The sequence below is a fragment of the Myotis daubentonii genome, chromosome 13, assembly GCF_963259705.1.
Source record: "Myotis daubentonii chromosome 13, mMyoDau2.1, whole genome shotgun sequence".
Lineage (NCBI taxonomy): Eukaryota > Metazoa > Chordata > Mammalia > Chiroptera > Vespertilionidae > Myotis > Myotis daubentonii.
This window is the reverse complement of record NC_081852.1, coordinates 21,124,544-21,151,383: the sequence shown is the minus strand read 5'-3', so window position 1 is coordinate 21,151,383 and position 26,840 is coordinate 21,124,544. Positions and strand designations below refer to the sequence as shown.

The following is a 26,840-nucleotide window of genomic DNA, read 5'->3' as shown; positions in this document are numbered from 1 at the left end:
TTACTGCCGAAAACATGGGTTTCTCTCCCTGGGCCCCAGATACTGTCAGGACCCCTGAGCCTCCAGCCTCAGTCCTACCCTGCAGGCGACTTCCTGGAGGCCACAGGCTCCTCCCAGCTCCTTTGGAGGCACGCACCTTGTTCCCATTCCCCTGCTCTGATCCACGCACCCCAGCTCACAGGTGCTGAGCCAGGGGGCATCTGCAGACGCACCACCACCCCAGGGGTGAGCACAGGGTTGCATGGCCTTCTTTCTATTCTAGCACCCGCCCCTCCCTGTCAACTACAGGGAGTAAACAGTAGGGCCCCTGGGGGTGGGGCGTGTGGTCATGGATCAAGATGGAGCCTGGAGCCCAGAGTAAATTTCACTGAAAACAGGAAACCACGAAGCTGAGAGGCTTACTTTTGTAAAGGTCCAGAGAAGAAAGGCTCGAGGCCATGCAGGAGGAAGCTAGAGAGGAAGTGTGGTGGCTTTCTGCTCTGGGGCCTCCTCCCTCCTCCACACTGCAGCAGTCAGGCCTGGGGTCTGGCAGCCAAGTTCTTAGAAGTTATCTCTGCCTCCAGGTCCGAAGCTGAGGGCTGGGCAAAGCCAGCCTCCCAGTAGGACAGGCGCACTCTTTCTGAGGGGGGCACTGGGAGTCTGATCCATGGGCTTGTCCTACTCTAGGGGCAGCCCCGCCCTGCCTCAAGCAGGTGTCACCCTGCTCATTCCTGTGGGCCCCCCCCCCCCCCAGGTGTGAAAACAGCACCCTCTTCCTGTGGCAACGGGCACTGAGTGTTCATGGCAGCAGATGGACCAGAAGGACCCCCAGGGACACAGCAGGCGCCTGGGCTGTGGTGGTCTGGCCGTTGGAGGTGTCAGGGTGGTCTCAAGGCCCATGTTCACCCTTTCCTCAGGGTCCCCGGCACAGCAGGCGCTCACACTGGCCCATACCCTTGGGCCTGACCAAGGGAGCTTTGGGAGCAATGCTGTGCATCCAGGGGGCTCTCTGGTTCCAGGCCTGCAGCTCACTTTCTCCCACCCCCGCCAGGTGATCAGGCAGAGTCTCCCTGCCCGCTGGCCCTTGTCCTGGCCCTTGTCCCGGCTCTCCAGCCCAGGCCCAGCTCAGCAGAGTCAGGGTAGCTGCTGGCAGACGAATGCCCATTTGAAGCTGCAGTCAGTGCCTGGGGCTCCCACCCAGCTCCAACGCACCCCTCCCTGTTCCCAGAGTGTACAGGCACACACTCCCCGCCCAACCCCTCCCCCCACCCCCCCACCCCCCGCCAACACACACACACACACACACACACACACACACACACACACACACACTCCATGCTTTACAGCCCTTTCATCAAAAGTCCACAAAGGACTTCCCTGGCATATGTGTATAGGAACAAACTCAAGTCAAGCCTGCAACAGGAGATGGGAACAGAGGGTACTGAGCAGAGTGGACACAAACCTTCTATGGACACGTCCTGCTCCTCCCACCCGACAGGGTCCCTCTGCAGTGAACGCTGGGCAGATGGAATGGAACGGAAGAGCAAGACGTGGGGGCTCCCGAGGCCTCGGGCACCTCAGACAGAGCAGGGATTTAAACCCGGCTCCTACAGTCTGCCACACGGTTTGCACCTGTTGCCCATGAGCTCTTTAATAGTAATGCCCTCTTCACTCAAAAGTGTCACAGTTTGGACAGTACAGTCTGTGGTCACCCTTTCTATTGGCCAAACTGAGCAGTGGAGGAGGGCGATGGGGAAGACAGGGCTAATGGAGCCCTCTCCACTCACTTCCCAGCAGGCCCGGGGCTCTCCCTCACCCCCACCTGGGGTGGGTGAGCAACCTTGGGCCCGGCCTCCATTGCCCAAGATGCCAGTTGGCTCACAATGGCCTCCATGCCCCACCGAGTACTTCCCGTTTTGGGGCCTCTGGCCAGTGAACTCTGGAGACCAGAGTGCAGGCAGTGGGAGCCCCAGATTTCTTTCAGTTGCTGACAGCTCCTAGGGGAGGTTACTGGTAGGAGGCTGTTGGGGAGGCTCCCAGGGCCCTGAGGACAGGCAGGCCTAGCTCTGAGCCCCATGGTTACAAAGAGTGAGTCTGACAGATGAGCAGCCTCAGACGAGATGGGGGAGCCGGTCCAACACAGTGGGGTAGAGAGGACTCCCTCCACATCTGGTCGGTGTCTCATTCCAGGCAGGGCGGCACTGCGGGGTCTGCTCAGTGCCCATATTGTCCCCGCTGTCCTGTCGAATCCCAAGGCTCATGTCCCTGAGCGGCTGCCACAGAGCGGGAGCTCTGGGGCTTGAGGCTGTAGGTCATTTGGCGTCTGTAGCTGGTGAATTTCAGGTCTCTGCGGTGGGATCCCCACACCCCGCCATTCTTGAGATAGGAGCTGAGTGATCCACACCTTCTCACTTCTGCCATGTAGCATCCAGAGGGATTAAGAACCTGGCCATCAGGGGTATCTCAACGAGTCTGTGCTCAGAGCAGGAGGGAGGAAGCCAGGGCCACGGCCAAGGGAATACTCAGAGGGCCAGTCTGGCCCGAATGCACTGGCCCCGGGCCCAGCCACAGCTGCTCACTGGCCCCTGGCTGGTCTAGATGGCCTCAGAGTTTGGGGAGTCAGGAACGGGGTCTGCAAAAGAAAGGAGAAGCAGCGTGGATGGGGGGCTCCCCTGTCCTTCACCCCCAATGCCCCACCAGGAGACGGAGGACTCCAGGGAGGATGGGAGAGTAAGGCGACACTCTGCAGGTTAAGGGGGGTCATGACCTCACAGGCCATCATGCTGCCGGTGCTGGGAAGCACTCACCTAGCGATGGGAAGAAGACATCCCCGGGGCCTGGGGGAGACAGAGGCGTGCTGGGCTCAGAGAGCAGGTGGCGCCCAGACTCCGACGGCTGCCGCTGGGCCATGTAGGTCAGTGGAGGCCTGGGCTTGTCCTCCGGCATCCCGTGGAAGGACGGAGAGGCCTCAAAGCCTGGGTTTTCAATTCCTTGAGCGTTGCTGCCAGAGAATCAGAACCTAGGGTCATCTCTGCTGCCTTGGGGTTTGTGCCTCTGCCCTCCCCATCGGCCCGCTTTCTCTGCTCCCTTCCCATCACTGGCCTTCCCACTCCAGGCCCCAGCAGCCTCTCCCAGAGGAAGGGAGATCCAGGGCCAGAGAGAAAAGGCCATGGGCTGCACTCTCCCACCTGCTCTGAGCGGAGGGCGTCTGACCCCAGCTCCGCCCTGGGGTTTGACCATGTGCCCTCGGCCCTGCCAGGACGCCCAGGGTCAGAAGCCTCAGGAATCTGGGGACACGCTGCTCTTTGGTCATAGAGTCAATGGCATTAGGACTGAGTGTCCCCCAGCTGAAGGGAGGGGTCCTCTTTTCTTGTCCTCCTTCTTCTTCAGAACGGGACAACCTCTAAAGACTCCCCCAGCCTGAGACTCTAGCAGGATCACTAGCAGGACTCCCTTCGACCAGTCCTGAAAATCATCCCTTGCAAACACCCAGAGGAGCAGGTACCAGGGCCAGTTCCTGAGTGTGGCTCGTTCCTGAGCACGCCCTCCATGCCAGGCTACAATGCCAGCTTCTGCCCAGGGCGCGCCAGCACACACTCCCCTAGCCTCTCCGCCCCGACCTCCTGCCCCACTCTGAGCCCAGACAGCCTCTGCCCTTAGGGACAGTGGCCTGACAGCTCTCTCTCTGTGCCTTGCAGGGAGGGGCCCCAGCTCCAGGTGTGCTGGCCTCTTTGCATGTTTCAGCTCAGCTGCTTCCTCCTCCTCCCCCACTCCAGCCCACTGACCACTGAGACCTGAAGGTGGGAGCATGGTTTATCCTAACAGTCTAGGAGCTCAGCCTGCTGGGTGAGGGGTGGCAGGGAGAACAGCCAACCCGCCCAGATGTGTAGGCCTCGGTGGCAGATGGCAGATGCTCTTCTAAACAGCTGTGCTCGGCCGCTGAACAGGCCCCCTACTGCCCAGGAATACCTCCTTCCTGACAGCTGGCCCAGGGCACAGGGAGGACCAGGGGGGCCATGTCTGTGTTCTGACCCCTGTCCTGGCATCAGGACCCAGGAAAGAGGGGGAAAGGATACTGATGAAGTGGGGAGAGTCAGTCTTGGCTGGATGTTGCCCCACCCCTTCTGCATTAACTTCCCCCACAGTTTGGGTGTAGACACTGCCCCACAGGGCCACAAGCCCTGTGAGTCAAGCTGTGAGTCAGGGTAGAGGCAGCTATGGTCAGTTTTCCGGAAGGTCTCCACCAGCCTTACCTGTCCATCCGCACCAGTTCCTGGGCACCTAGGGAGAGACAGAGAAGCTGGTCACAAAAGGGAGGCTTCCCCAGACAACATCCCTGCCCCTGCCGGCAGATGCCCCTGGGGGAAGGGAGCAGGCCCAGGCAGGTCTGAGGTCCCACACCTGCTCGCTCAGGAGGCCCATACAGTGTTGAGCAGTGAGCGGCATGTCTGACCAGTGATAAACGAAACTCGGGCTGCCTTTCACAGTGTGTGGGACAACCTTTGTCACCAGAGACCAAAGGCACCCATGCTTTCTCCTGTGGCATGACTTAGGCTGTGTTAGACCTTCAGGGTTTAAGTATCAACCAAGGCCTGGCTCCTGAATTTGCTATTTCCTATTTGGACACCTGCCACGGTCTGGTCTTTATCCATGATTTACTGGGTGGGAGTGTTGCAAGGTCAATTCCTGTTTAGAAAGACAGAGAGGCCCATCCTCCACGTTGCATAATAGGGTGGCTTCAGAGGTGACATCTCCTAGAGCAGCGGTCGCCAACGGGTGGTCCGTGAGGTCCGAAAGGTTGGCGACCGCTGTCCTAGAGGAATCTTAGGGGCCCTGAGACCCCGTCACTTCTCAGCCATTCCATCACTTTCTGCTCCTCATCCAAGCTGCTGCCACCCTGCCCCACCCCCCAAACTACACACCGACCAAATGCAGTGGCCCCAACTTCCCTCTTTCTTGCCGCTCCCCATGTACTCCCACGATCTTTCTCATTTTTAAGGGCTTTACTGCCGACGACTATGGGGAAACCGATGGTGGGGGAGGGGCACGACAACAGAAGGCACAGGGAAGTTGCACAAAAGTTCCCGAAACCTCTGCGGTGTGGGAATCATGGCTACTGTTTACCGGGGACTCCTGTGCGTCAGGCCTCCTGTGGGTTCTCTCTGGTCCTCAGCTCGTCCTGCCCTCCACCCTTTAGGGCAGTGGTTCTCAACCTTCTGGCCCTTTAAATACAGTTCCTCATGTTGTGACCCAACCATAAAATTATTTTCGTTGCTACTTCATCACTGTCATGTTGCTACTGTGATGAATTGTAATGTAAATATCTGATATGCAGGATGGTCTTAGGCGGCCCCTGTGAAAGGGTCGTTCAACCGCCAAAGGGGTCGCGACCCACAGGTTGAGAACCGCTGCTTTAGGGTAAGGATTGGCAGTCCCACCTCAGACCTGGGGAAACTAGCCTCCCTCTCATACTGGGTCGGCTTCCACACCCATCAGCCTTTGCAGCAAACGGCCCTTCCTCTTCCCTCTTTCCTGAGTGAGGCTCCACGCCTGAGCGCAGGCTCCGAGCCAAGCCCGGGCCCCTCAGCCTTTGCCCTGCGGCTCGACTCCTGCCTGTCCCCGTGACTTCTGTTCCCTTAATCCCAGCAACCGCTTCTCTAGAGTCTAGATCAAGAAAAATGACCCAGCCCTAGCGGGTTTGGCTCAGTGCATAGAGCATCAGCCTGCGGACCAAAGGATGCTGGGTTCGATTCTAGTCAAGGGCCTGTACCTCAGCTGCAAGCTCCTCCTCGACCCAGGCCCTGGTCTGGGCTCGTACAGGAGGCAACCAATCGATGTGTTTCTCGCACACTGATGCTTCTCTCTGTCTTTCCCTCTCTCTTCCACTCTCTCTAAAAACCAATGGAAAAATATCCTCAGGTGAGGATTAACAAAGAAAAATGACCCAAGTCTCTGCTCCCTCTCCAGTTTGCACCTGCTTTCTCAGCATCGCCCCCTCCGGCCTCTCTTGTGTCTGTCTCCAAAGACTTCAGTCCTACAACTCATTTCTTCTTTTTGGAAGGAGTGGAGGGACTGGCTTCAAATATACTTTCATTAGAAGATAAATTGTTGACACCTTTCTGCTATGGCATATGTTACATTGAGGGATAAGATGCTACGACATGGCTAAGAACACAGAAATGGGGTTCGTTTGGCGTTTCAGAGGACGTGCTCAACAGTGGTGATAGCACAGCGCGGTTGGCCCAGTGTACCCCCTTATCCCCTCTGTCAGTCCAGTTCTCCAGCATCCAGTTCGTCTGTCCCCTCCTGGTCCCTTCGTCTGGGAAGCCCTCAGGTGTCCTGGCGTGTGGAGTAGAAGATACTGGGGGCTGACCCCAGTGTCCCCACACCCTCAGGACACCACTCCAGGGCTCTGGCCCGGGGATGTCCCCTCTCTGACTTCCCTCCCTCCAGCCTGGACCATGGGCAGGAGTCTCAAACCAACCTCTGGGGACCCTGCGAGGAAGGCGCTGAGGAAACAAAAGCAGGAACAACAGCGCCCCCGCCCCACATCCTCTGCCTGGAGTCTGCTTCCCAGTTCCTGTTCCCCAGGGGAGGCAGCACCGTAGTCTGGAGTGAGGGGGCCAGAAGTCACCTCTGTATCTGGAGCTGAGCCTAGCAGAGCATGTGTCTCTCCTGGTCCCTCACCCACCTTCGTAGAAATGCTACCCAGCTGACGGGAGCTGCTGGCAGCGCTGCAGCAATTTCTCTTCCTGGTTGAGCCCCTGGCTTCCTCTTTCTGCTCCAAACACGTTACCTCCCCCACCCCCACCTCAGGGTATTTTGTAGGCAGGTTGTGGTAGGTTTGGTGAGCTAAGAGAGAGGGAGGCCACAGCCCCTGAGTGACCCGCAGTGGAGTTCCAGGCCGGGCCCCCAGGAGAGAGGGGTGTGAGCTGTTACGGCCCAACCAAAGGAAAACATGTGTGAGCCCCAGCCACCTGGTGACAGCAGTTCCCCTCGGCTACCTTCTGCAGCCAAGCAGAGGGGAAGGGCTAGGGGAGGTGATGCAAGGGGCAGGGGCAGAGGGATCCCCCTCTCCTGCTCCTGGAGGACTCAGACTGACCAAGGGTGAGGTCATAACAAGGGCAAAGGGCACTGTCACCTGCAGAGGATTGTGCCAAGGGGTCAGCGGCCCTGACTTGGAGTCTGGCTCTGCCACTTTTCTCGCTATGCAGTTCCTTAAGTGCGTTACTAACCTCTCTGTGCCTCAGTTTGCTCAGCTGTAAAATGGGGACAATGGAAAGACCAAACTCTGAGAATCATTCTGAGGAATAAGTGAGAGAAGGTATAGAACAAGCTGGGCAGGGTCCCGGGCACAGCAACCTTGCCAGGTAGGGGTTGTTGGCTATGGCGCTCATGCTAATGAACGTTTGTATTAGAAGGTGCGATTTTACTCCCTGGGAAAAGCGTGAGTTGAAAGCTCTGAGTTTGAGTCCCAGCTCTGCTACTTACTAAGTTAAGTGGCGTTTGGTTAATTACTTAACCCTGCAGACTTTAGGTTTCTCAGGCATAAAAAGAAAGAGTTGAACTAAGTTATCGCCAAGATCTCGCCTAGTTATGATAATCCAAAGGTCACTTTTGTCCCCAAGATTGCAATGCTAATAACAAAACAAGCCCACCTATACATTAAAGCAGGCCCCCAAAGGAGCTCTCAGTGGCAGCATGTGTATAAGCCCATTTTTATAAATCAACTGCTCCATATGATTACTCATTCATCAACAGATATTTATTGAGGGCCAAGCCAGCACCGCTGGGGCTGCTGGGCACTCAGGCCCTGGAAGTGGCACCTCTGAGTCCCTCCCTCCATCACTGAGCTCAGCTCCCTGCTGGGCTGCAGCAGCTTCCATCTCTGGACAGAGGACTGTGCCTGCCACACCCCACACCCATCCCAGGAGGGCAGGGATACTCACGGCGGTTGGAGACCACCTGCCTTTGCTTGTAGACCAGGAGCAGGATGAGGGGGAGGCAGAGGATGCCCACAATGCAGGCGCCCGTGGCCAGGGCGGCAGCCGTGATGTCTGAAAGGGCAGAGAGGCAGCCAGGGTGAGGCCCGTTCCTCCTGAAGGGAAGCTGAAGCCCAGAGAGGAAGACCAGGCAGCAGAGGGACCGCCGGCATCCAGGGTCTCATAGCCAGACCCTCCGTGACCGCGGAGGCGGGGACGTTCTAGGAACCCCCTGCGAGCCGCATGCCTTCTCCCCAGAGGACACAGAAATTAAGCCAGGTGCCTACAGCCGAGGAAGCTCCGGGAAGGGAGAGAAGGGTCTTCAGCCAGATGGGGTCGCGCAACTTCCCGGGGCCACCGGGGAGGGTAGGCCTTTCACTGACCCCATGCCACCGAGTTCAAGGTCAAATGGAGCCCAAGTGATGAGAAACTTCTGGAGAGAGTGTAAATGGTTGCACTACCTGGGAGCATAATTAATGTCACTGAATCATACACTTAAAAGTGGTTAAAATGGCCAGTTTTCTGTTTTGCCATTTTATTCATTTATAAAAAATAAATGAATAAAGAGCCTCACTCATCTCCCAAGAGACCCCTTAGCTCCAGGGCGAAGCCTATGGAGCGAGAACTAGAGAAACATGAATCCTTGTTGACTTTTTTCCTTCATAGTTATTTTTTATTGATTTTAGAGAAAGGGGAAGGGAGGGGAGAGAGAAACATCGATCGGTTGCCCCCCACATGTGCCCTGACCGGGGATCAAACCCTCAACCTGGGATGTGCCCTGACCAGGAATTGAACCCACCACCTTTTGGTGTACGGGAGGACACTCCAACCAACTGAGCCACCCAGCCAGGACTTTCTCTGGCATTTTTAAATTTTAAACTTTCTAAATGACAAAAACGTTTAAATTGAAAATACATATATTTTAAAGTTTCTTCCTCCAAAGAAGTAAGCAGTGTCTGCCGTTTTCTGGCGTATGGTTTAGATATGCTCTCTGCACATACAGCAGAGATATGATATGCTCTTCATGGGACAATCGCTTTTCCTGCCTAGCATCGCGTGGACATCTGTATTGGCACAAAGATCGGCTTCATTCTGCCTCGGGCTTTATCAAGTGTATTTGAAACAGCCCCCTGTGGTGGACGTGGAGGTTGCTTCCATTTTTCAGCCGATAATGTAGCAGTGCATCCGCGTGTGCGCCTTTGCTCACTCGGGCAAGCGCATGTACAGCAGTTCCTAGCAGCGAAGGTGCTGAGCCAAAGCCTACGTGCAGTTTCTTTTCGTCTGTTGCTTAACTGCCCTCCGAAAAGGTTGTGCTGCTTCGCAGTCCCACCAACTGCATGAGAGGTCTGCTTTATTTTCTTCTGTCTGCTGACTCCAGAAGTTCAGCTGGGAACAGACGCGCCCTCAGAACCACAACCAGCGTAAACGCGTTTCCTTCCCGATTTTAGCCCTCCCCAAAATATAGGCAGGATGGCTGGTCACAGTGTCCACGTGGAGCCAGGGAGCTTTGGGAAGGTGTGTGGGCTGCGATCTCCGCTTGTCTTTGCACTGTTTCTCTGGAATGAGGGCTGTTTTTGCCTCATTGTATTGCTCAACAACCCAATGGTGTAAACAAGCTTTCAGGGCTCGGTTCACACCGCAGAAGAGAACAAACTGTTTTCAGGCGCTTCAGACGACCCACTGGGGCAGGAACAGGGCCTATGCTAATTACAAAGCCGGCTGGACGTCACATTAAAGCAGGCTCCCCCGCAGATCTCAGCGAGGCTGCATTTCCAAGTGGAATATTGAAAGTGAAAACATTCTCTAACTCAGATGTCAGAATATTTCTAAACCCCTCCACGGGACCTTGCTAAGACACCACCTGAGAGGCAGGCTGCAAAGTGCTCTTTTCTAGTCATCAAAGCAGGCCTCCTCAGATTGGTACTAAGTACCTTTTGATGAGGTTAGTCGGGTTCTCATTAATTCCGGCTCCCTATTGGCCCGGCCTCCCTGCCTGACTCCTGTCCCCAGGCAAAGGTGTTCCATCTGCAGCCCCGCTAGGGGATCAGAGCTTGGTTGACTTACAACCTGGTCTGAGAGTTAAGGCTGGGACTGGATGGGTTGGGCGGGGGTTGGGGGGGGGGGGGAGTGGGTGCCGCATGAGTTTAAAGACAGTTCTGTGGACCCAGCTGCCCTCTGAATCCATGGACTCCCCTGCATAGCGGGCAAAGCCTCACTACGGCTCCCCACCCCTCCCCACACGCATAGCCAGTACTTGGGGGAGGGGGTTCCTGCTTAGCAGCCATCTAGAGTCAGGCTCATCCTGGGAAGGTGATCAGACATTGGCAGAGGCAGCTGGCAGGCCAGCACCCAGGACTATTACAGAGCAGGATGGCATGGGAGGGGCCCCCTGGGTATCCATAGAGGAGGGAGTTGGGGTGGGCTGCCTGGTTCCCTAGGGAGGGGCCTGGATGAAAGCAAACCAAAACATCCCACTATGTTGAAGGGTAGGGAGGTTGCTTCTAGGGGAAGGGAGATGGGCTGCCCAGCCCCCCTCCCTGGGGTGGGTGAGAAACCACAAGCCCCTAGCAATCGGAGGCTCCTGGGGGCACCAACTTCCTCAGTCTCCTTTCTCGTTACGTCCCTGACCTCAGGCTGACTTGAGCTTTCAGATGGTTTCATGGACGAGCTCCCCTCCTACTTCCCAAAGATAACAAGAGGCTGGGGCCGGCTTAGAGGAGGAAATGCCAAGGGCCTCTTGGCTGGAAGCGTTATTGGCTGACCAGGTACCAAAGCTGGCTGAGGGCACCTGACCTAGGGCCGGGGCTGGGATCTTTCCACAGGGAAGTGGGGCCCACTGAGCACCTGGGTGACCAGGCAGATGTTTCTAAGCCGTTAGAAAACAGGATGTGCCCACTGTCCGCTGCCATCTACTCGCCATCCTGCCTTGGCACAGGGCGATGGGCGGGTTGACTCCGGAAGCCAGGCCGAGGATTCTGCATTACAAGTATTAATAGCCAGCACTTACCCTGTGCCAGGCATGGTTCTTAGCACTTTGCATATAGAGCTTCATTTTAGCCCTGTAACAGCCTGGCAAGTCAGTGCAATTGCAACCATGCCCGTTTGACAGATGAGGAAACTACGGCACAGAGAGGTTAAGCAGCGTGGCTGCTGTCAGGGTCTGAGCGCTGAAGCACTTCCCCGGACTGCCCTTCACGGGAATGAACTCCGCATTTTAAGCTCAGAGTTTGCATAAAATCTGGACTTCTCACTTTGCTTGAAAATTTAGTGGCTCGGCCTACCCTGGGCCCCCCTCCTGTTGTGCCACCGTTGGAATTGCACTTACAGGTTGGCAGCTGGGTGCCAGCCACAGTCTCCGCCCTCCCTACTGTATCCTTCACCAGCTCCCTGGCCCTGCAGGCATTTGAGTTTTTGAACCCCGAACTGGTTCCTTACATAACATTGATTTGTTCCCCCTTTTTTAGGAGAGAGACACCTGATCCCATTTCTCAGTGTACACATGGTCCCCAGAGAATGGACATGCCCCCCACCCCCCACCCGAAAGGATAGCTGGGTTTTTTCTTATCTGAGACAACACCTGCCACAGTGCCAAGACTCCGCCACAGCTGTAATCTCCAGACCTCCAGAACCAAGAGTCTGGAAGGGGATTGGAAGGGGACGCGGAGGCTGTGGAAGCTACACTCAACAGCTGGGAGAAATATACGTGTCCCTCGGCCCTCAGGGAGCCAGTTAACTGTGGGCAGTGGCTCAGACACAGGGGCTAGGGTGAGGCTGCTCACGCCCATGAGTTAGAGAGGAAGGCAGTGTTAAAACCTGAGAGCAGGGTGCCAGCAAAGGAAGCCTGACCCACTTTTGGCAGTCAAGTTCAGGGTTCTGCCTCACCCTCTGGCTCTTATCAGCTCTTATCAGCTGGTCTCCTGACATTTCCCAACTGGCTTCTGATCCCCCAAGTCTAGCAGCTTCTTCTCTAGCAAGAAAAATGAGCCCAATTTCAGCTCCCTCTCCATTTGGCACCTGCTTTCTCGAGCGTTGTCCCCTCTGACATCTCTTGTCTCTGCCCCCACAACTAGTTTCAGAAAATTGGTGTTGACAGAGGGGAGGGCAGCCCGGCACGCAGGCAGGGTTTGCGCACTGGGACTCGGGCACTCTGGCATCTCCTCTTGGCTCTGGGTCTGAGAGACCGTGAGCGTGTCCCTTCACCTGCTGGAACCGTTTCCCCACCCGTGAACTGGGAAAGTAGCGGAAGTGACTGTCGCTAAGGGAGTTCTGCAGGAGCTCCTGGAGGGAGAAGTGGGCTGGGAGTTGCTCAGAGTGCAAGGAGCAGTGGGGAAGTGAGCACTCATGTACCTCGCCAGGTGCAGCGTACCCCGTCCTGTACACAGGCACGTGTGCCTGCACAGTCTTGAGGCTGCTGCGTGGGAAGGAAGGAGCCACTCAGAGGCCCCTCTCCAGCCTCACCGGGGAGTCGCTGGTGGAGGAAGTGAGGACGATCGTGTCTTGGTGCTGAGTGACATGTGAGCGCTGCACCAGGGAGAAGGGCTTGAACCAGAGTTTCTTAACTCCACATGGGTCTGGCTCAGACCAAAATGTGAGCTCTAATTTTGTTCCTGGCCAGTCTTTTGTTGTTGTTGTTAAAATAAAATAAAAAAGAGTAGTTTAAGTAGAAAGCCGTGGCAACCTTTGCATTGGGGCTTGACGAAGGCTGTAGCTGAGCTGCTCCCAGGGCCTGGGCAGGGGCTGGTCCACACTGGATGCCCAATAAATACTGATGGGTAGGAGGCTGCGGAAGCCAAGACCCTCTCCTCTCAGAAGAGTGGGGTGCTGCAAAGATGTCGCCCCTTTGCCTGCTGTCTCCAAGCTGCCGGGCATTCTGGCCTGGTCTCTGAGTGCCCAGGTGCCCCTTAGGGCCGTGTCCCCTCACTCCATAGGGCAGACAGCAGGCGGCTGTTCCCCACTGCACTCGCATGCCCCTCAGCTGGGGAGAAGGTGAAGTGAGCACAATCCCAGCTGTGCTAGCCTCGTTGGCTGGGTGAACTTGGGCAAGTCAAGTGGCCTCTCTGGGCCTCCGTTTCCATGTGATGCCTCAGGGTTCTTAGGAGAATCCACTGAGAGACCCACACTTGGAAGGGTTTAGCACAGGCTGGCACACAGTAGGGGTTCCAGGAAAGGTAGTTCCGCCCCCTTCTTGAGCCTCTCCCTCCTCCCTCCCTCACTCAGAGAACAAGGAAATGTTAAGGAGTTCCCAGGTGGCAGAGGGCTGGTGGGCAGGAGGGGGACCCACTCAGAAAACAGGCTCAGCAGCACCTGCCATGGGCACACTGGCCAGGGTCATGGCCAGGGTACAGGCCCACCCAGGGTGGCAGGAGCAGGGGCTCTGGGAACCTGCTGTCAGGTTTTGGGCCTTGGAAGGGGAGGAGGCTTCTAAGGGCTGCAACCCGTGGCTCAGGTGAAGGAAGAAGCAAAAGGGAGGGCAGCAGCAGAGGAGGAAGAATGGGGGTTCCATGGGCTTGAGGTGATGAGGTCAGAGTTTAGAACAGAGCCTGGTGCAGGAGGACAGAGGGGAAGAGAGAACCCAGAAGGGGCAAGAGGACGGTCCTTACTTTCACTCTCCCTGGGGGAGGATGGGTACGTGATGCACTTGGGTGGTGCTTCATCACCTGTGGGAGCAAAGAGGGTTGTTAGGTGGGTGTCAGGCCCAGGAGGCCAGGGAGGCTTGTCCAGGCCGGCGTGCCCCTTTCCTGTCACAGCTACTCATGCTGCTGTCCGCTTAATAGCATCGGCCCAGGTGGAACCCCCGCGCACGCACACATACACGTGCGCACACACACGCGCACACACGCACACACACAGAAACATATTCTCACGGCACAGCCAGCATGTCCTGCCCATTCGCATGCCACCCCAGCAGCATGTGGACACCTGCCCATGCTCACACCTCTGGCCAGTCCACTGCCCCCTGCACTCTCACCTGGAGAGGGACACTCATGTATACATTATTCCCCAATAGTCATTTGACCATTCACCAACTCACAGCCCAGGTCACATTGGGCGGACATGGTACCGTCGTGAGCAGTCACATTCCCAGCCCAGGTTCATACCCACTCTTCCATTAAAGAGCCGCGTGGACCTTCCCTCCATCACACCCAGCCGACCAGAGGCACTTACAGCTCCACACGCGTGGCCCCCTCATCTCCCACAGCCCCGGAGTGCCACTGCCACCCTTGCAGAATCACACACCCTCCAGCACAGTATCCCACACAGTCACCCCATCGAATACCCAGCACCACACCCCGGTCACCCTGTCGTCTCTGCTTCCCCTTCCGTGTGGGCAACACACCATCGCCCCAGGGACACCACCCCAAGCTGCCCCGTGGAAGAAGTCCTCACCGCTCTGCACTTGCAGCTCCATGGCTCCATAGACCCTCTGCTCCGAGTGGTGGTGCTTGATCTCCACCACGAGGCAGCAGTAGAAGCCGCCGTCCAGCGGGGTCACGTGGAGCATGGTGATGGAGAAGTTGCCGTGGTGGTCGGAGATCGACTCTAGCCCATGTTTCTGGGCCAGGTCCTGGCTGGTGTTGGCGGCCTGGTGGCCAGTGTGGTGCAGGTGGAGATCCTGGAACGTGAGGTTGCGGATAGGCCGACGGTCGGAACAGGCCTGTACCTCGCCCCGTGAGCTGCGGAACCATGTCTTGTAGAAGGACAAGTCGTGCCCTTTGGTCACGGGGCCCAAGCCCAAGATTTTGCAGGTGAGGGTGACGTTCTGGCCCTCGGGACACACGTACAAGGAATACGGCGTGGCGACCTTGAAGGCTGTCACCAGACCTGTCCGAGAGAGGAGAAGCTGTCACCTGCCTGAGCGCACTCTCAGTGGGGAAGAACCTTGGCCTGGGCTCCAAAGATGTGGGTTCCCTAGCCGCAGGCCCTGGCAAGTCAGCTGACCTCCCTGACCTTCCTTTATTCATGAACCCAGACACTATGGGAGGAGCCATGGGTACCTCCCCAGCTTGGGGATCCCCCTACCCCAGGGATGCTGGCTGAGGTGTAGGGGAGACTCCAAGCAGGTAGGAGACTGAGCCCAGTCCCTGGGGCAGAGCGTGCACCATGCTCCAGCCTCTCCCCCACCCGCCCCCCACCACCACTGCAGGCACTGTGGCTCTGCCCTGGGCCGGTCCTTGGCACTTCCAGCCTCCATGCCCAGCACTGTCGGGCGGGAGGCAGGACAGCAAGCAGAAAGGCTGCTTGGGAACAGCAGCCCTTTGTCCTGGACCTGTCTCCCGGAGGCCGTCAATACCTGACCCTTCCAACTCCTGAGGCTAAAGTGCCTCCTCGCCTCCTCGCTCCTGCGTGTGCAAGGCTTGTGCCCGGTGCTACATCTCATCTGCGTGCTGAGCACATGGCCTCCCCCGGGAGCTTACAACCGAGGTGGGCAGACAAGGCCTGCATCTGCAGCCAAGTAACCCCATTGGCCAGACAGCAAACCAGTGCCAACCTCGGGGCACTTGCAGGAGAGGAGACATAGCCTTCCTGGGAGTCCGGAGACTTCTTCAAGGAGGGAGGGTCTTTGAGGTTGATGGACAGTTAGGGTTTCAGCAAGCAGAGAGGCTGCTCTGGGCCAGGTGGCAGGGAAATGGGAAACCCCAGGTGTCTCAGGGACAGAGACCAGGAGTGCATGGAGGGCCATCTCATCCACGTCCCTGCCTGCTACCCCGTCTTCTTAGAAATCTGTTCTAGTTCATTTTGTTCTCAATAAGCCAGGGATGTAACCCCTGGTCCTCGTTACCTTACTCTGACCCTTCAGCATTTGTGGAAAGCACTGGCCCTTGAAAACAGAATGCCAGGGCTGGGCCCTGGCCCCTCCGTGTAGCTGTGTGAGCCTCCGTTTCCTCGTGTGTGCAATGAGAAAAACAGGACCTACAACACGCGGTTGTGCAAGGACTGGAGGAGGGAAAGCTGAGAACACAAGACATGAGCTCCCGTGTCCCCTGCAGACATAGGGAGGGCAGCTGTGTTCTTAGACATCGGTGATACTTTCACTTTAATTGGCGTCTCAGGGGCAGTTGTAGGTCAGGCAGACGAGGAGGAGAGTTCGGAAATACGTTCAGAATCCAAATGGGTATGTCCTTGCCTTGCCATTGCCTGGACCCAAGGAAACACCCCGTCCTTCAGACGCCCTCCCCGGCCTTAGAGCCCGGGACCCGCCTGCTGATCCGAAAGCCGTGCCCAGTCAGGAGGGAAGCAGCCTGCTGTGCCTTTGGAATTAGACCAGCCTGCCTTGGAGCCCAGTGTCTGTGAGTTCCTTAGACGCTGAGCCTTGGACTCCTCCTTGTGAAACAAACATGAAAACATCTACCTGCTGGAGCTGAGGCAAGGATGGCAAGTAATTTACGTGAAGTGCCCGAAAGTGCCTTGCTGGGGGTCGGTGCTTGATGCATGGGAGCTAGAGGGGCCGCTCGTTCATTTCGGCAGTTGAAGGAGCAGTTCCTGGGGGTGAAGAATGGTTCCGCACAATCGAGCGGGCGAGCCAGCTTCCAAGCCTTTTCCTCGGAGGTGTGAGCGACTGAGACCAGCTTGTGGTCCAGCCTTGGAACGCTGCACAGTGACAGCAGGGTGTGGGGAGGCAGCCACGCCGGGGCCCCCGGGGGTATGTCTGCAGGGGTAGAGTGCTAGGCCCCAGCAGGTAAGGAAGACAGAACACACTAGACCTCCCAGTCGCCCCCCACGAGTGAAGGGAGCCAGGTCTGGGAGACCTGGATTTAAAGACAGTCGCTGCTGAGGGGAGCAGAGAGTTCAGAACTTCTGTGGCAAAATGCTGGCCTCCTTTTCAGGCAGAAATATAGGCGCCCAGAAAGGGAAGGTGGTTTGCCTGAAGCGCCGGGAGATATGAACTCAGAACCTGGAGCAGGGGGGCTTCAGGTAGAGCAGGCTCTAGTTAGAGCTAGAAGAAGAAGAAATAGACTGTATCGTGCGCTGTGCTGGGTGCTTTATGGGCATGTCTAGCAACCCTATAACGTGGATATTGGGGTTTTTTTCCTGTTTCACTGCTAAGGAAACTGAGGCACAGAGATAGTAAATAACCCACTGAAGATCACACAGCCAATAAGTGCAAGAGCCAGAATTAAATGCAGGCAATTAGACACTATTCTGAAGGCGGGGAGAGGAGGGGCATGAGGGGTGGATTCAGAAACTGGCAGCCCATTGCCACATCTAGCCTTCAGACACATTTTACTTGACCCTCAATGCATTTTGCCTTTGTTTGAAATCGCCAACATTTAAAAACCAGGAATGTGATATGAAAATTCTGACCCTTAGTGTCTTTGAAAATCAGAAAAATTAACACAAAACCAGTTTTCCTATTATCGGCTAGAGCCTAGTAGCAGCCTCTCATTTAGACGGTCCATTGATATCCCAGTTTGCCACAGTCCTCACTACTCCCTAATGTCTGTGCCTGGCCTGCTTCACTCTCTCACCGTATTTGCTTGGCCCCATGACATTTGAGTCTGTGACCCACGAGAATGGCTCCTTGGTCTGGCCAGTGAGGGACTCTACTGCTCAAGCCCATCACCCTACAGATGTGACCCTCAATCTTTGAGAGGAGGTGACCCACCCACGGCCCCAGCAGAAGTTCCCAGGCTGTGCCCCTGACTGTATCCCTGCCAGCCTGGGCCCCCCTCACAGGCCCGTGCAGAGTGGGCGTGGCCTCAGAACTCCGGCTGTGCCAGTGAATGGAGGTGGGGAGTGGCTAGGGAAAGGATGCCCCCAGGTGCTCCCAGGAAGAACAAAAACCTACCCACAGAATAGACCCTGGAGTTACCCGTGCACACCCTGTCCCCAGCAGGCCACCTGGCAGCTCCCACCAGCACCTCTCCCAGGTGCGCCCCCTGTTCCCTCTTCCCAACATCACTGCCAGCCCCAGAGCTACCCCAGGGCAGGGAGCAGAATCCAGATCCAGCAGCATTTGCAGGGGTGCCCACACCTGGGGGCTCTCAGGAGGGCAGCTCAGGAGATCGTTGGTCGGCACATCTGAAGGGGAGGCAGGGGACAGGCAGAGTAGAGGTGGAAGCAAGAAGTGGAGCAGGAAGCTGAGCCAGGTGGGGACTGCTAAGGGGACAGGGGCGTGGGTGGGGTGGGCTGAAATGTAGACAAGGTGGAGCCAGCTTGGGGTGGGTGGGGTGGAGCAGGGTAGGAGCAAGCAGCAAGTCCTCCAATGGGGGCATTAGGCCCAGGGCCCTCAGGGTCCAAGCAGTGGTGTGAATGACCACAGAATTGCCTATATCAGTGCCTTTTCAGCCCTAGAGGCAATTTCCTTGAAATCCCATGGGGCAGGGGGGGGGGGGTGGTTGGCAGTGTGGAGGGCACAGAGAGAACTGGGGTTCAGAAACAGTGGGAGGAGGGGCATTGCTCAATCCCAAACCCTCACACACCCCAGAGAACTTCCCTTTTTAGAAAAAAGGAGAAGCCAGGATTTGGGTTTGGGGGGCAGCGGAGAGTGGTCAGTTTCAACAAAAGAGCCAGAAAGGAGTGGGCCAAGGGTTCACAGGGCTTTGCCCTGAGGAGAGAGAAAACATCCCATTGGTTGTATCTGAGACTCAGGTCAGATCAACGTCCAGGGCAGCCTGTCCTTGGGAGGACACGCAAGAGCACAGTGTTGGGGACGATAGTGCACGTCCTACGCCATCCAGAGCTGCGCGTGCGCACATGTGTTATGGGGGGGGGGGGGGGGAATGTATATGTATATATAGCCCAGCTGGAATTATAATTATTTGGCAGGAGGATGTTGCTTATTGTCACAAGCAGAGCCTTGTGGACACGGGGGTCATTGTCAGAGACGGGGGAGAGTGGGTGGGGAGGAAGCCCCTGGCTCCAGGGTGGCGGAGATCATGTAGGACAGGAAAATGACCTGGGCCTGAGCCTGTCCCCAGGCGGGAGCCATCCAGCCACTGTGCTGCCCTGGGTAAGAAGGCAAAAGCACCTGGAGGGAGAATGCTGCGAGTCTGAAAGACTCCAGGCCTCAGGATTGAAACCGTGGCCGGGGCAGTCAGATCCCAGGTCCTTGTCCCCCTGAGCCATGTCCCTACGGCGTGCTCTTGGTCAGGTCCCATTCCTCTCTGGACCTCTCTTTCTTCACTTACCCTGAGGAGATTCCCATGTGCCTAGGCCCCCTGCAGCTCAGAACCCTGCAGCAGGAGGGAAGGGCTGTCTTTCTTCGGGGCAGAGGGACAGGGCCACGAAGCTGACCACAGGGGCTCACCTTTGATCACCTGTGTTGGGATTTGCTGAGCACATTATACTCATCTCCTTTAATTCTCGTAACACCCCCTGATGTAGGTATTGTTATCCCCATTTTAAAGATGAGGAAACGGACTCAGAGGAGTCAAGCAACTTGCCCAAGGCCACACAGCCTCGTGTGGCTGAGGGGAGGCCCACACCTTGAACACACCAGCTGCAGACAGGAAGAGCCCCCAAACCTCCAGTGGACAGGGCTGACATCTTGTCCTCCAGCTACTTAGAATGAACTGACCTCAAATTGACTCTGTTTTCCACAGAGCCAGCTTTGCTCAGCCTCAGGCCAGAACTGAGAACATCACTCTTGCATTCCGCAAATATTTACCGAGGTCCTCACATGAGCCAGGCCAAGGCAGAGAGGCCGTGGGAGCTGTGTTCCATACGGGATATCTGCTCAGACTTTTGTTCTCCTTCTGCCGCTTTCTAGCTGTGGGACCCTCTGCCTCTGCTAGAAGTTCTGTTCCAGTGCAGGGGAAAGGACCTCTTGTCTGGCTTCATCTCTCCGCGACCTTCATTCATCTCTTTCCACCCAGTAGGGGCCTTGTGAAACCCTGTGGGTGCGCACGGGATGGGGGTGTGTGGGTGTGGACAGGCTTGTGTATTTTCCCTGATGAGGCATGAGTTGCTAAGGCAACACCCCAGCTTTTGGAGGTGGGTCCCTATCTTGACTGGTTTGCCCTGGAAGCTCCACCCAAAGGGCTGAACTCTGTCCAACTGCTAGGGCTTGTGAGTAAACAGTCACTGAGCGCCTGCTCTTGTGGGCCCTGTGTGAGATGCAAAAGGCGGGCCCTCACCCTCAGAGGGGGCCCAAGACAAACAGCGACCTGGCCTCCAGCTCCCTGCCAGGCCCTGCCCCCCAGCATGGTCCACGAAGGGTGTAGTGAAAGGCTTTTATCTTCTTTCTCAAGATGCAGAGCACAGAGGGAAACAGAGGCAAGGACCCATCAGGCTGAGCCTGCCAGTGCTAAACTCCAGGATGTGGCCCTGGAGAGGGGCTGAGGCCTGAAGCCAGCAGGCCTGGCCCTGGGACTCCATGGCCGGTGTGGACAAAGGGCATCTCAGATGTGTTTATTGATACCTGCCCCCGCAGGAAGTGTCCATTCACATCGGACAAGGAGTCCAGGAAGGGGAAGCCAGGCTCTATTGGAGGAAGCGGCCCTTCCAGCACCTTGGGAAAGCATCCATGCATCCGGGGCTGGAGGCTGGAGGCCAGCACGCCTCCCCCGGGAGGGCCTGAGACCCTGCAGTGGATCCCTCTCTGGCGACTCCTTCCCAGTGGCCCCAGGCCCTCCCTGAGGATGACTGTGTGCAGCCCAGACTACCAGCTCCAGCCAGCTGCCCTCCAGACTTCCTAAGGTTCAGGCTCAAGTCTTTTTGTGCCCTACCCTTGGTGCTGGCGGCCCGGTGGGGCAGTAGGTGCTTCCTCTGTGCCAGTCATCATTCTAATCTCTTTTACACGGATTTGCTTATTTAATCCTCCTCCATTTTGCGGATGAGGACACTCGGCACAGAGAGGTTAAGTAACTGGCACAGAATCTCCTGAGAGTAAAGGGTGGTGCCAGGATTTGAACCCAGGTAGTCTGGCTCCGGTGATCTGGTGCCGTGGACTACCCTCTAGAGCAGGGGTGGGGAACGTCTGGCCCCGTTAGGGGCAAGTTAGTTAAATGTTTGACCCAACACAGCAGGCTAATGTTTAAGCTGATAATTTTGTATGGCCCCCGAATGATGTTATAAGTATGCCAATGGCCGTTGGCAGAGAAAAGGTTCCCCACCCTGCTCTAGAGTGTAGAAGGGGCTGGGGGCTGACCTTCTTTGCTGCAGGTGGACAGGGGCCTGGCCCGTGAGGACCTAGCTGGGGCCTGCAGGCTTCCTCTCCCTCTCCCCCTGTGGGTACTGGGGTGGCTGGTTGACCCTCGCAGAGGCGAGGACCCGGCTGAGCACTATAATTCTTTGGGGAAGGAACAGGGGCTGGAGAATCGGGGGCTGGAAGAAGCCGAGAGAGGCCCCTGACTCTGCGCCGGCCTCTTTCCCCTCCTCCTGGAGAGCTGCGCTGGCCCCTGCCACCAGCTCCTTACGGGCGTGAGTTGGCTTCTGTGCTGATGGCGCGGAGCTGACGATCGAGCACAGGCAGCTTTAATTTTACCGCATCAAGTGCATTGAATTGCAGAGAGAAGGTTATTTCCTTTTCAGTTCTCTTTTGGTCCCGATTACATCAAAGGGAAAGCCCCAGCTCGATGCCAATATGTCTTCCAAACACCTGTCATTTGCTGAGCTCCTTGAGTTTTGGTTTTGTTTTGGGGGTTGTTTTTGTTTGTTGTTGTTTTTTGCAAAGGACAGTAGGTTTTGGGCTTGGATCCTTCCTCGGGCTATAGTTTCTAACAAGAATTTGATCTTCCTATTATATACTTTTATGATTTTGTTGTATTTATGGCAAGTGATACTGGCTTCCCATTTATGGCAGTAACATAAAGTTTCCTTTTAAAATCTATTTACTTGAGTAAAAGAATGAGGAGTTTTCCAGAAAAAATAAGTGTAATGACGATAGGCAGACTCTGCAGAAATCCCAAAGGTGATGAGCTAATGACTGAAGCTCAGGGAACACGGTCACGGAGTCACCCTTTGGAAGGGAGTGGGCAGCAGGCAGCCTCGCTGAGACCACGTCAGCTGGCCTGCCCGTGGCTCGCATCCCGGGGGAATGTGTGTTCGTGGTCCCACCGTGACAGCAGAGGCAGGGCCTGGCCCCGTGTCCCCGTGGGGAATGGGATCCCTTGTAGGAAGGTTAAAGGAGCTGGGCTTCCTTCATCAGTAATAACTGAGTTACTGGTGGGCATGATGGTGGCCACTGTCTTTCTCTCTGGGGATGGTCAGCCAAAGCAAACAGGATGAACGTAAAGATCAGTTGCAAGAAAGACCCCACTGAGTCAGGCAAACCCCGAGCCCAGTTAGCCTGGAAGCTGGAAAGTCCCCATCTCTGAGGAACTTTCAGAGGAGAATCCACAGGCACCTCCGTGGAAGTACCTATGGGTGCAAAGGCAGGATGAATAGGTGGCCTAAAACCTGGGGCTCAGTCAGTGCTGGTTGAAGGGCTCACTGCCGGGTAGGCCCCATGTGTGCACGCATACAGGGAGGGGGCCCTTGCAGCTTCCCAGCAGTGCACCTCCCCCTTGACCTCTCCCAGGGAACTTCTGCCCTGATTGGGGAGAAACAGGAGCAGCCAGCCCAGTTCAGAGAGGGGCTCCCCAGTATTGTGGGACGCCCCTGGCATTGGGTAGGTGCTCTCTCCTGCCCATGAGCTGGGCTGAGGTTGTTTCTTGCCTCCCCAGGGCCTCTGGGCAGAGGGTCGTAGATTTCCTAAGAGCTGACCATTGCTGCATCAGAGACTTGCGCCATGGGGTTACCCAACAAGGCCCTGCAGCTCTGTTTACCTTGAAGGGGAAGGTGGGGTCTCCCCTCCCTGGCCCCAGGGCGCTGCCATGTGCTAGTCCCAGAGTTTGGGACCCCTAGGTCAGCCTATGAGGACATGGCAAGGACAGTACTTCCATGGGTCCTGGGAATGGTTACAGGGGAAGGAGAGGCTCAGCCTCCCTGCTGAGTCCTGATTCCTAGGCGCCTCCCTCCAGCCATGTCACCCTGAGCCAGACCCAGGAAAGGGGTATCTTCAACTTTTCCTGGGCTCCTGAGCACCATACCTACCACCACCAGTCTCCTGGGTGGTGGCCCAACTGCAGAGCTAGAGAGCAGGCTTATACCAGCCACCTCCATCTCACCTTCCAGACATAAAGACTCTGACTTGAACAGCCCTGCCCAGGGCAACCTCTCTGCTTAGCTGGCTGGTGAGCAGGTCTTTCCAACTCACAGACCCTCCTGATCACACCTGCAAGGAACCAGGCCTCCCATCGGGCATCTCCCTGGTACCAGCACCAGGCAGTAGCATGGCTGTTCCATAGTATGCCCATATTGCAGTTAAGAATGCTGAGTCTCAGAGCAGTGCAAAACTAAGACTCCTTTCCATGGAAGGCTGCTTCGAGCCCTAATTATCGCCCTGAGCTGGCCCAGGAAGAGGTGGAGTACCAAGCTGTTGGAGCAGCAAGACCTCTGGGGTGAAGGCTCCTGGCTTCGTGCACAATGGAGAGCCAGGGGCTCTGGGCCTCTCTGCTCCTGGCTGCTCTGCAAGCTGGGTCCCCAAACCCTTGTTCTCTAGAACTCCGTTTCCCAAGTTGGGGCTGCTGAACAGAGAAGAGCGCAGCCAGGGGAGGGCCGGGGGAGGTAAGAAAACAGAAGGGCCGCTCAGGGTCACTGGGAGAGGACGGGGCAGGGCAGTTGGAGCACGGCGCTCCTTCCTGCTTGCCATCATCCCCAGCCCCTCCTGGAAGCCTTGACCTGAGCCATGGCTTTGCGCCATGGCTTTGCCTGCCCCCAGGGTGCAGTTTAGGCAGCTCTGTCTGTGGGCTCCCTCCTCCTTGTCAGAGCCTCTGGCCAGCCTCACAGTACCGACATGTCCCGCGTGCAGGCACTGTTTGTTTCCAAGTTCTCTCTGCCTCTTACCCTATCCTCCCCCTCCTCTTCTTCTGACCCGCCCATGAGGCCTCTGTGCCAAGCTCCCTGCCTCCTGCTGCCTCCCTCTGACTCCTTGCATGACTCACACTTTCCCTGGCCCTCTCCGTAAAGTTTAGTTCCACAGGCTGCTCTCTGCCCTGGAGACCCAGCCTCTTCAGTTCTGGGCAGGCCAGAACCGGAGGCCAGGCTGCGGGTCCTAGGGCCTCTGCCCTCCCCCAGGAGCTCCTGTGTCCTGGCCAGGACATCACCCGGAGCTGCGACAGTTTGAAAGAGGAAAGTGGCACCTCCTTGTGTTTTCGCTGAGGAAACCGAGGCCAGAAAGATGCCATACGTTATCTAAGGACCCAGAAGGCACTCCTGGCCGAGCTGGGAATGTGCCCCACGTGGTCCCTGAGCTCAGCTTCTCTGGATGCCAGTAATCAGCTGACCACTCAGCTCTCAGCCATCAGACCCTTAGGATAAGGACAAGATAGGCACCCACATCTGGGAGTGGACCAGGGACCACACTGACCAGTGCCCAGCAAGGCTGAGCCAGGAGTGTCGCCAGGGGTCAGGGCATGGGCTGAGAATACCACACCCCCTGCACCCTGTGAGATCCTGGAACCCTGAGGCGGAGCGGCAGGGAGATGCCACAGGTGTCAAAGCCAGTGGCACCCCAAAACTCACGGGGCTGTTCTCACAGCGCCCATCTCCTGTTCTGCAGAAGCTCCTCTCACCCTGGGCGGGGAAGCTGGATCCGCAGCTGCTTGAGCAGCCCTCAGAGCATAGAGATGTGCCCACCACGCAGCCAGGGCACTTGGCAGAGACACCGCTGCCCCTGCCAAGCAGTCCCAGTAGTCTCCCTGCCTGGGGGGTGGGGGGAGGGTGTCCAGCAGGCTGAAGGGGGCTCCCAGGGTACCCCATCTGGCCTGCGACCCGCTCACCCCACCCGCTGACTTCTCCCCGTGCTCTGCCCCAGTGCCCAGGTTCTGTGAACCTTACCTCGGGAAGCAGCCAGGAAGAGAGCGAGGAGCAGAGGCCCCCAGCGCCGGCCGCAGGCCTCCGGGACTGGGGGGAAGCCCATGTCACCGTCGGTCAGGCCGGGTGGAGCGGCTGGGACGGCTGGGCTGAGCGGCGCCTGGGGCGAACTCTTGGTTTGCAGGGCAGACACCCTCCCGGCGAGTGAGTGAAGTGAGCGCCTGGAGTAGCAAGTGAAAGCAGCCAGCGCCTGAGAGCCGCCTGTTCCGCCCCCTCGCCCCACGCAGCGCCCCCAGGAGGCCATGGGAGGCACTGCTTCTAGTGCCCTGTGGGCGGGGCTTCGCGCTGACTTGCACCCTAGGAGAGCCAGCCAGTGTCCCAGCAGTCAGCTCCCCCTGATCAGTTCTAAGCCTGTGTACTCGCCCCCGTTCCTCTTTGGAGAAGTTGCATTGTTGCACCGGCTGAGAAGTGTATCTGTGTGTAACTTAGCATGATACTTAAGCATGACGGATTGTCTGCCCTAACACACCAGCCTTTGCGTTGCCTGGGGGCAGGAGCTTGTACCCTACCTCCTACAACCCAGCCCGGGGCCTGGTTTGTGGTAGGCACTCCCAGTTGAGGAATGAATGGGGAGAAAAAAACAAAACCTAGCTTTGGTGTAGACTTGGCTATAGATTCCAGAGCTTGCGCCCTTGTGCACATGCACACTGAACATAGGTGTGGCACAGGTGCAGGAACACAACAGGCTTGGCACATCCCTGCACTAGGACACAGGTCGTGTGTGCACAATATCTGGTCTTGTGTCCCATAGAAAATCACCAGTGCCCTCTCCCCCCAGACCCCAACTTCCCTTCCCACTTCGCACCATCCCACTCCTGTGCCTGGGCATCCTCGGGGCACGCGCACACCCCCACTGCTAGTGCCCTGCTCTCGCACCCCACTCAGCACACCGGCACCACTGGCCATGTCTCTCTCCTCTCCTCCAAATTCTTCTCGTCCCTCAGGGTTTGGCTCAAGTCCTTCCCCTTCACAAAGTGCTCTGACCTTCTCCTGAGGGTCCCCCTCCAGTCCTTATAGCCACACCCCTTCAGCCATCACACCCGGCCTGGGGTCACCAACTGCCGGGGTCCAACCCCAGCGGGTCCAGGGGTCCCCAAAGGTGTAGACGGAGTCGGCGAAGAAGGAAGGACACGGAGTCATCGTTCAGTTGATCAGCAGCCTAGCTAGGATCTCTAGCCAGGATCTCCAGCCAAGTTCTGGTCTGGATCTCCAGCGAAGTTCTGGTTCGGATCTCCCGCCAGGTTCTGTCCAGGTCCAGCCAGGTTCAGTCACCAGGTTCTAGTCAGGTTCTCTTGCCAATTTCTGTAGTCAGGTTCAGTCCAGGATCCCTTGCCATGTTCTCCCGCTAGGCTCTGTCTCTAGGCTCCGAGGCCAGTCCCTGTCCAGGATCCTCTGGCATGCTCTCACCAGCGAAGTTCTTCTGCCTCTAGAGAACATTCTGTGTAGGTTCTGTGCCTAGGCTCTGTCTCTCTTGGTCCTGTCTTCCAAGCCCTGTCTCCTAAGTTCTGTGTCTGAGGTTCTGTCTCTCTGTCTGGTTACATCTGTATTTATACCAGTTGATTCAATCCTATCAATCTCTATTACAAAGGTTAGGGCATTTCTTATCTCCATTCCAGGGAGTAAAGATTATGTAGCTTAAGCATGATTGTTTGTAGTGATTAACTACCCGCCTGGCACTTAGTTAAGGAGTTTCATCCCCTCCCTGACTTCAGGGAAAAATTCCTACCTGGGGAAACAACCTTTCTAGGAGAGGTGACCTTGGTTAAAACACAGTGCCAAGAAGGTGAGCAAACATATTAAGAACCGTACGCCATGTATGCCAGGTCCCTTGAAACAGCAAGGATGGACCGGCTCCCGGCAACCAACCAGTTGATTTCATCGGGGCTCATATGCCCTCTGAGCTAGACCATGAGCTGTTTGGAGGCAAGGGCCTCTCCTTGATGTTCCTGAGTCCCTGGCACAAAACTGGGCACGGAGAAGGGGTTTAAAGTGACGAATAAGTGAGTGAGTTTCTAAGTGGAG

The 26,840-nt window shown here is 56.8% G+C and overlaps 2 protein-coding genes across 3 annotated transcripts in view; one reads left to right on the top strand and one right to left on the bottom strand.

Moving 5' to 3' along the window:
• LOC132214855 (cadherin-23) overlaps nt 1–26,840 on the top strand; it is a 71,585-nt gene that overhangs the window by 9,898 nt on the left and 34,847 nt on the right. The window lies entirely within an intron of this gene.
• VSIR (V-set immunoregulatory receptor) lies at nt 1,605–25,017 on the bottom strand. Its single transcript, XM_059662460.1, has 7 exons — nt 24,783–25,017; nt 14,349–14,783; nt 13,562–13,618; nt 7,929–8,036; nt 4,233–4,260; nt 2,787–2,980; nt 1,605–2,611 (listed from the first exon to the last, which is right to left on the bottom strand). Exons 1-7 carry the CDS (start codon nt 24,862–24,864, stop codon nt 2,574–2,576), a joined length of 942 nt encoding a protein of 313 aa, XP_059518443.1. The 5' UTR covers nt 24,865–25,017; the 3' UTR covers nt 1,605–2,573.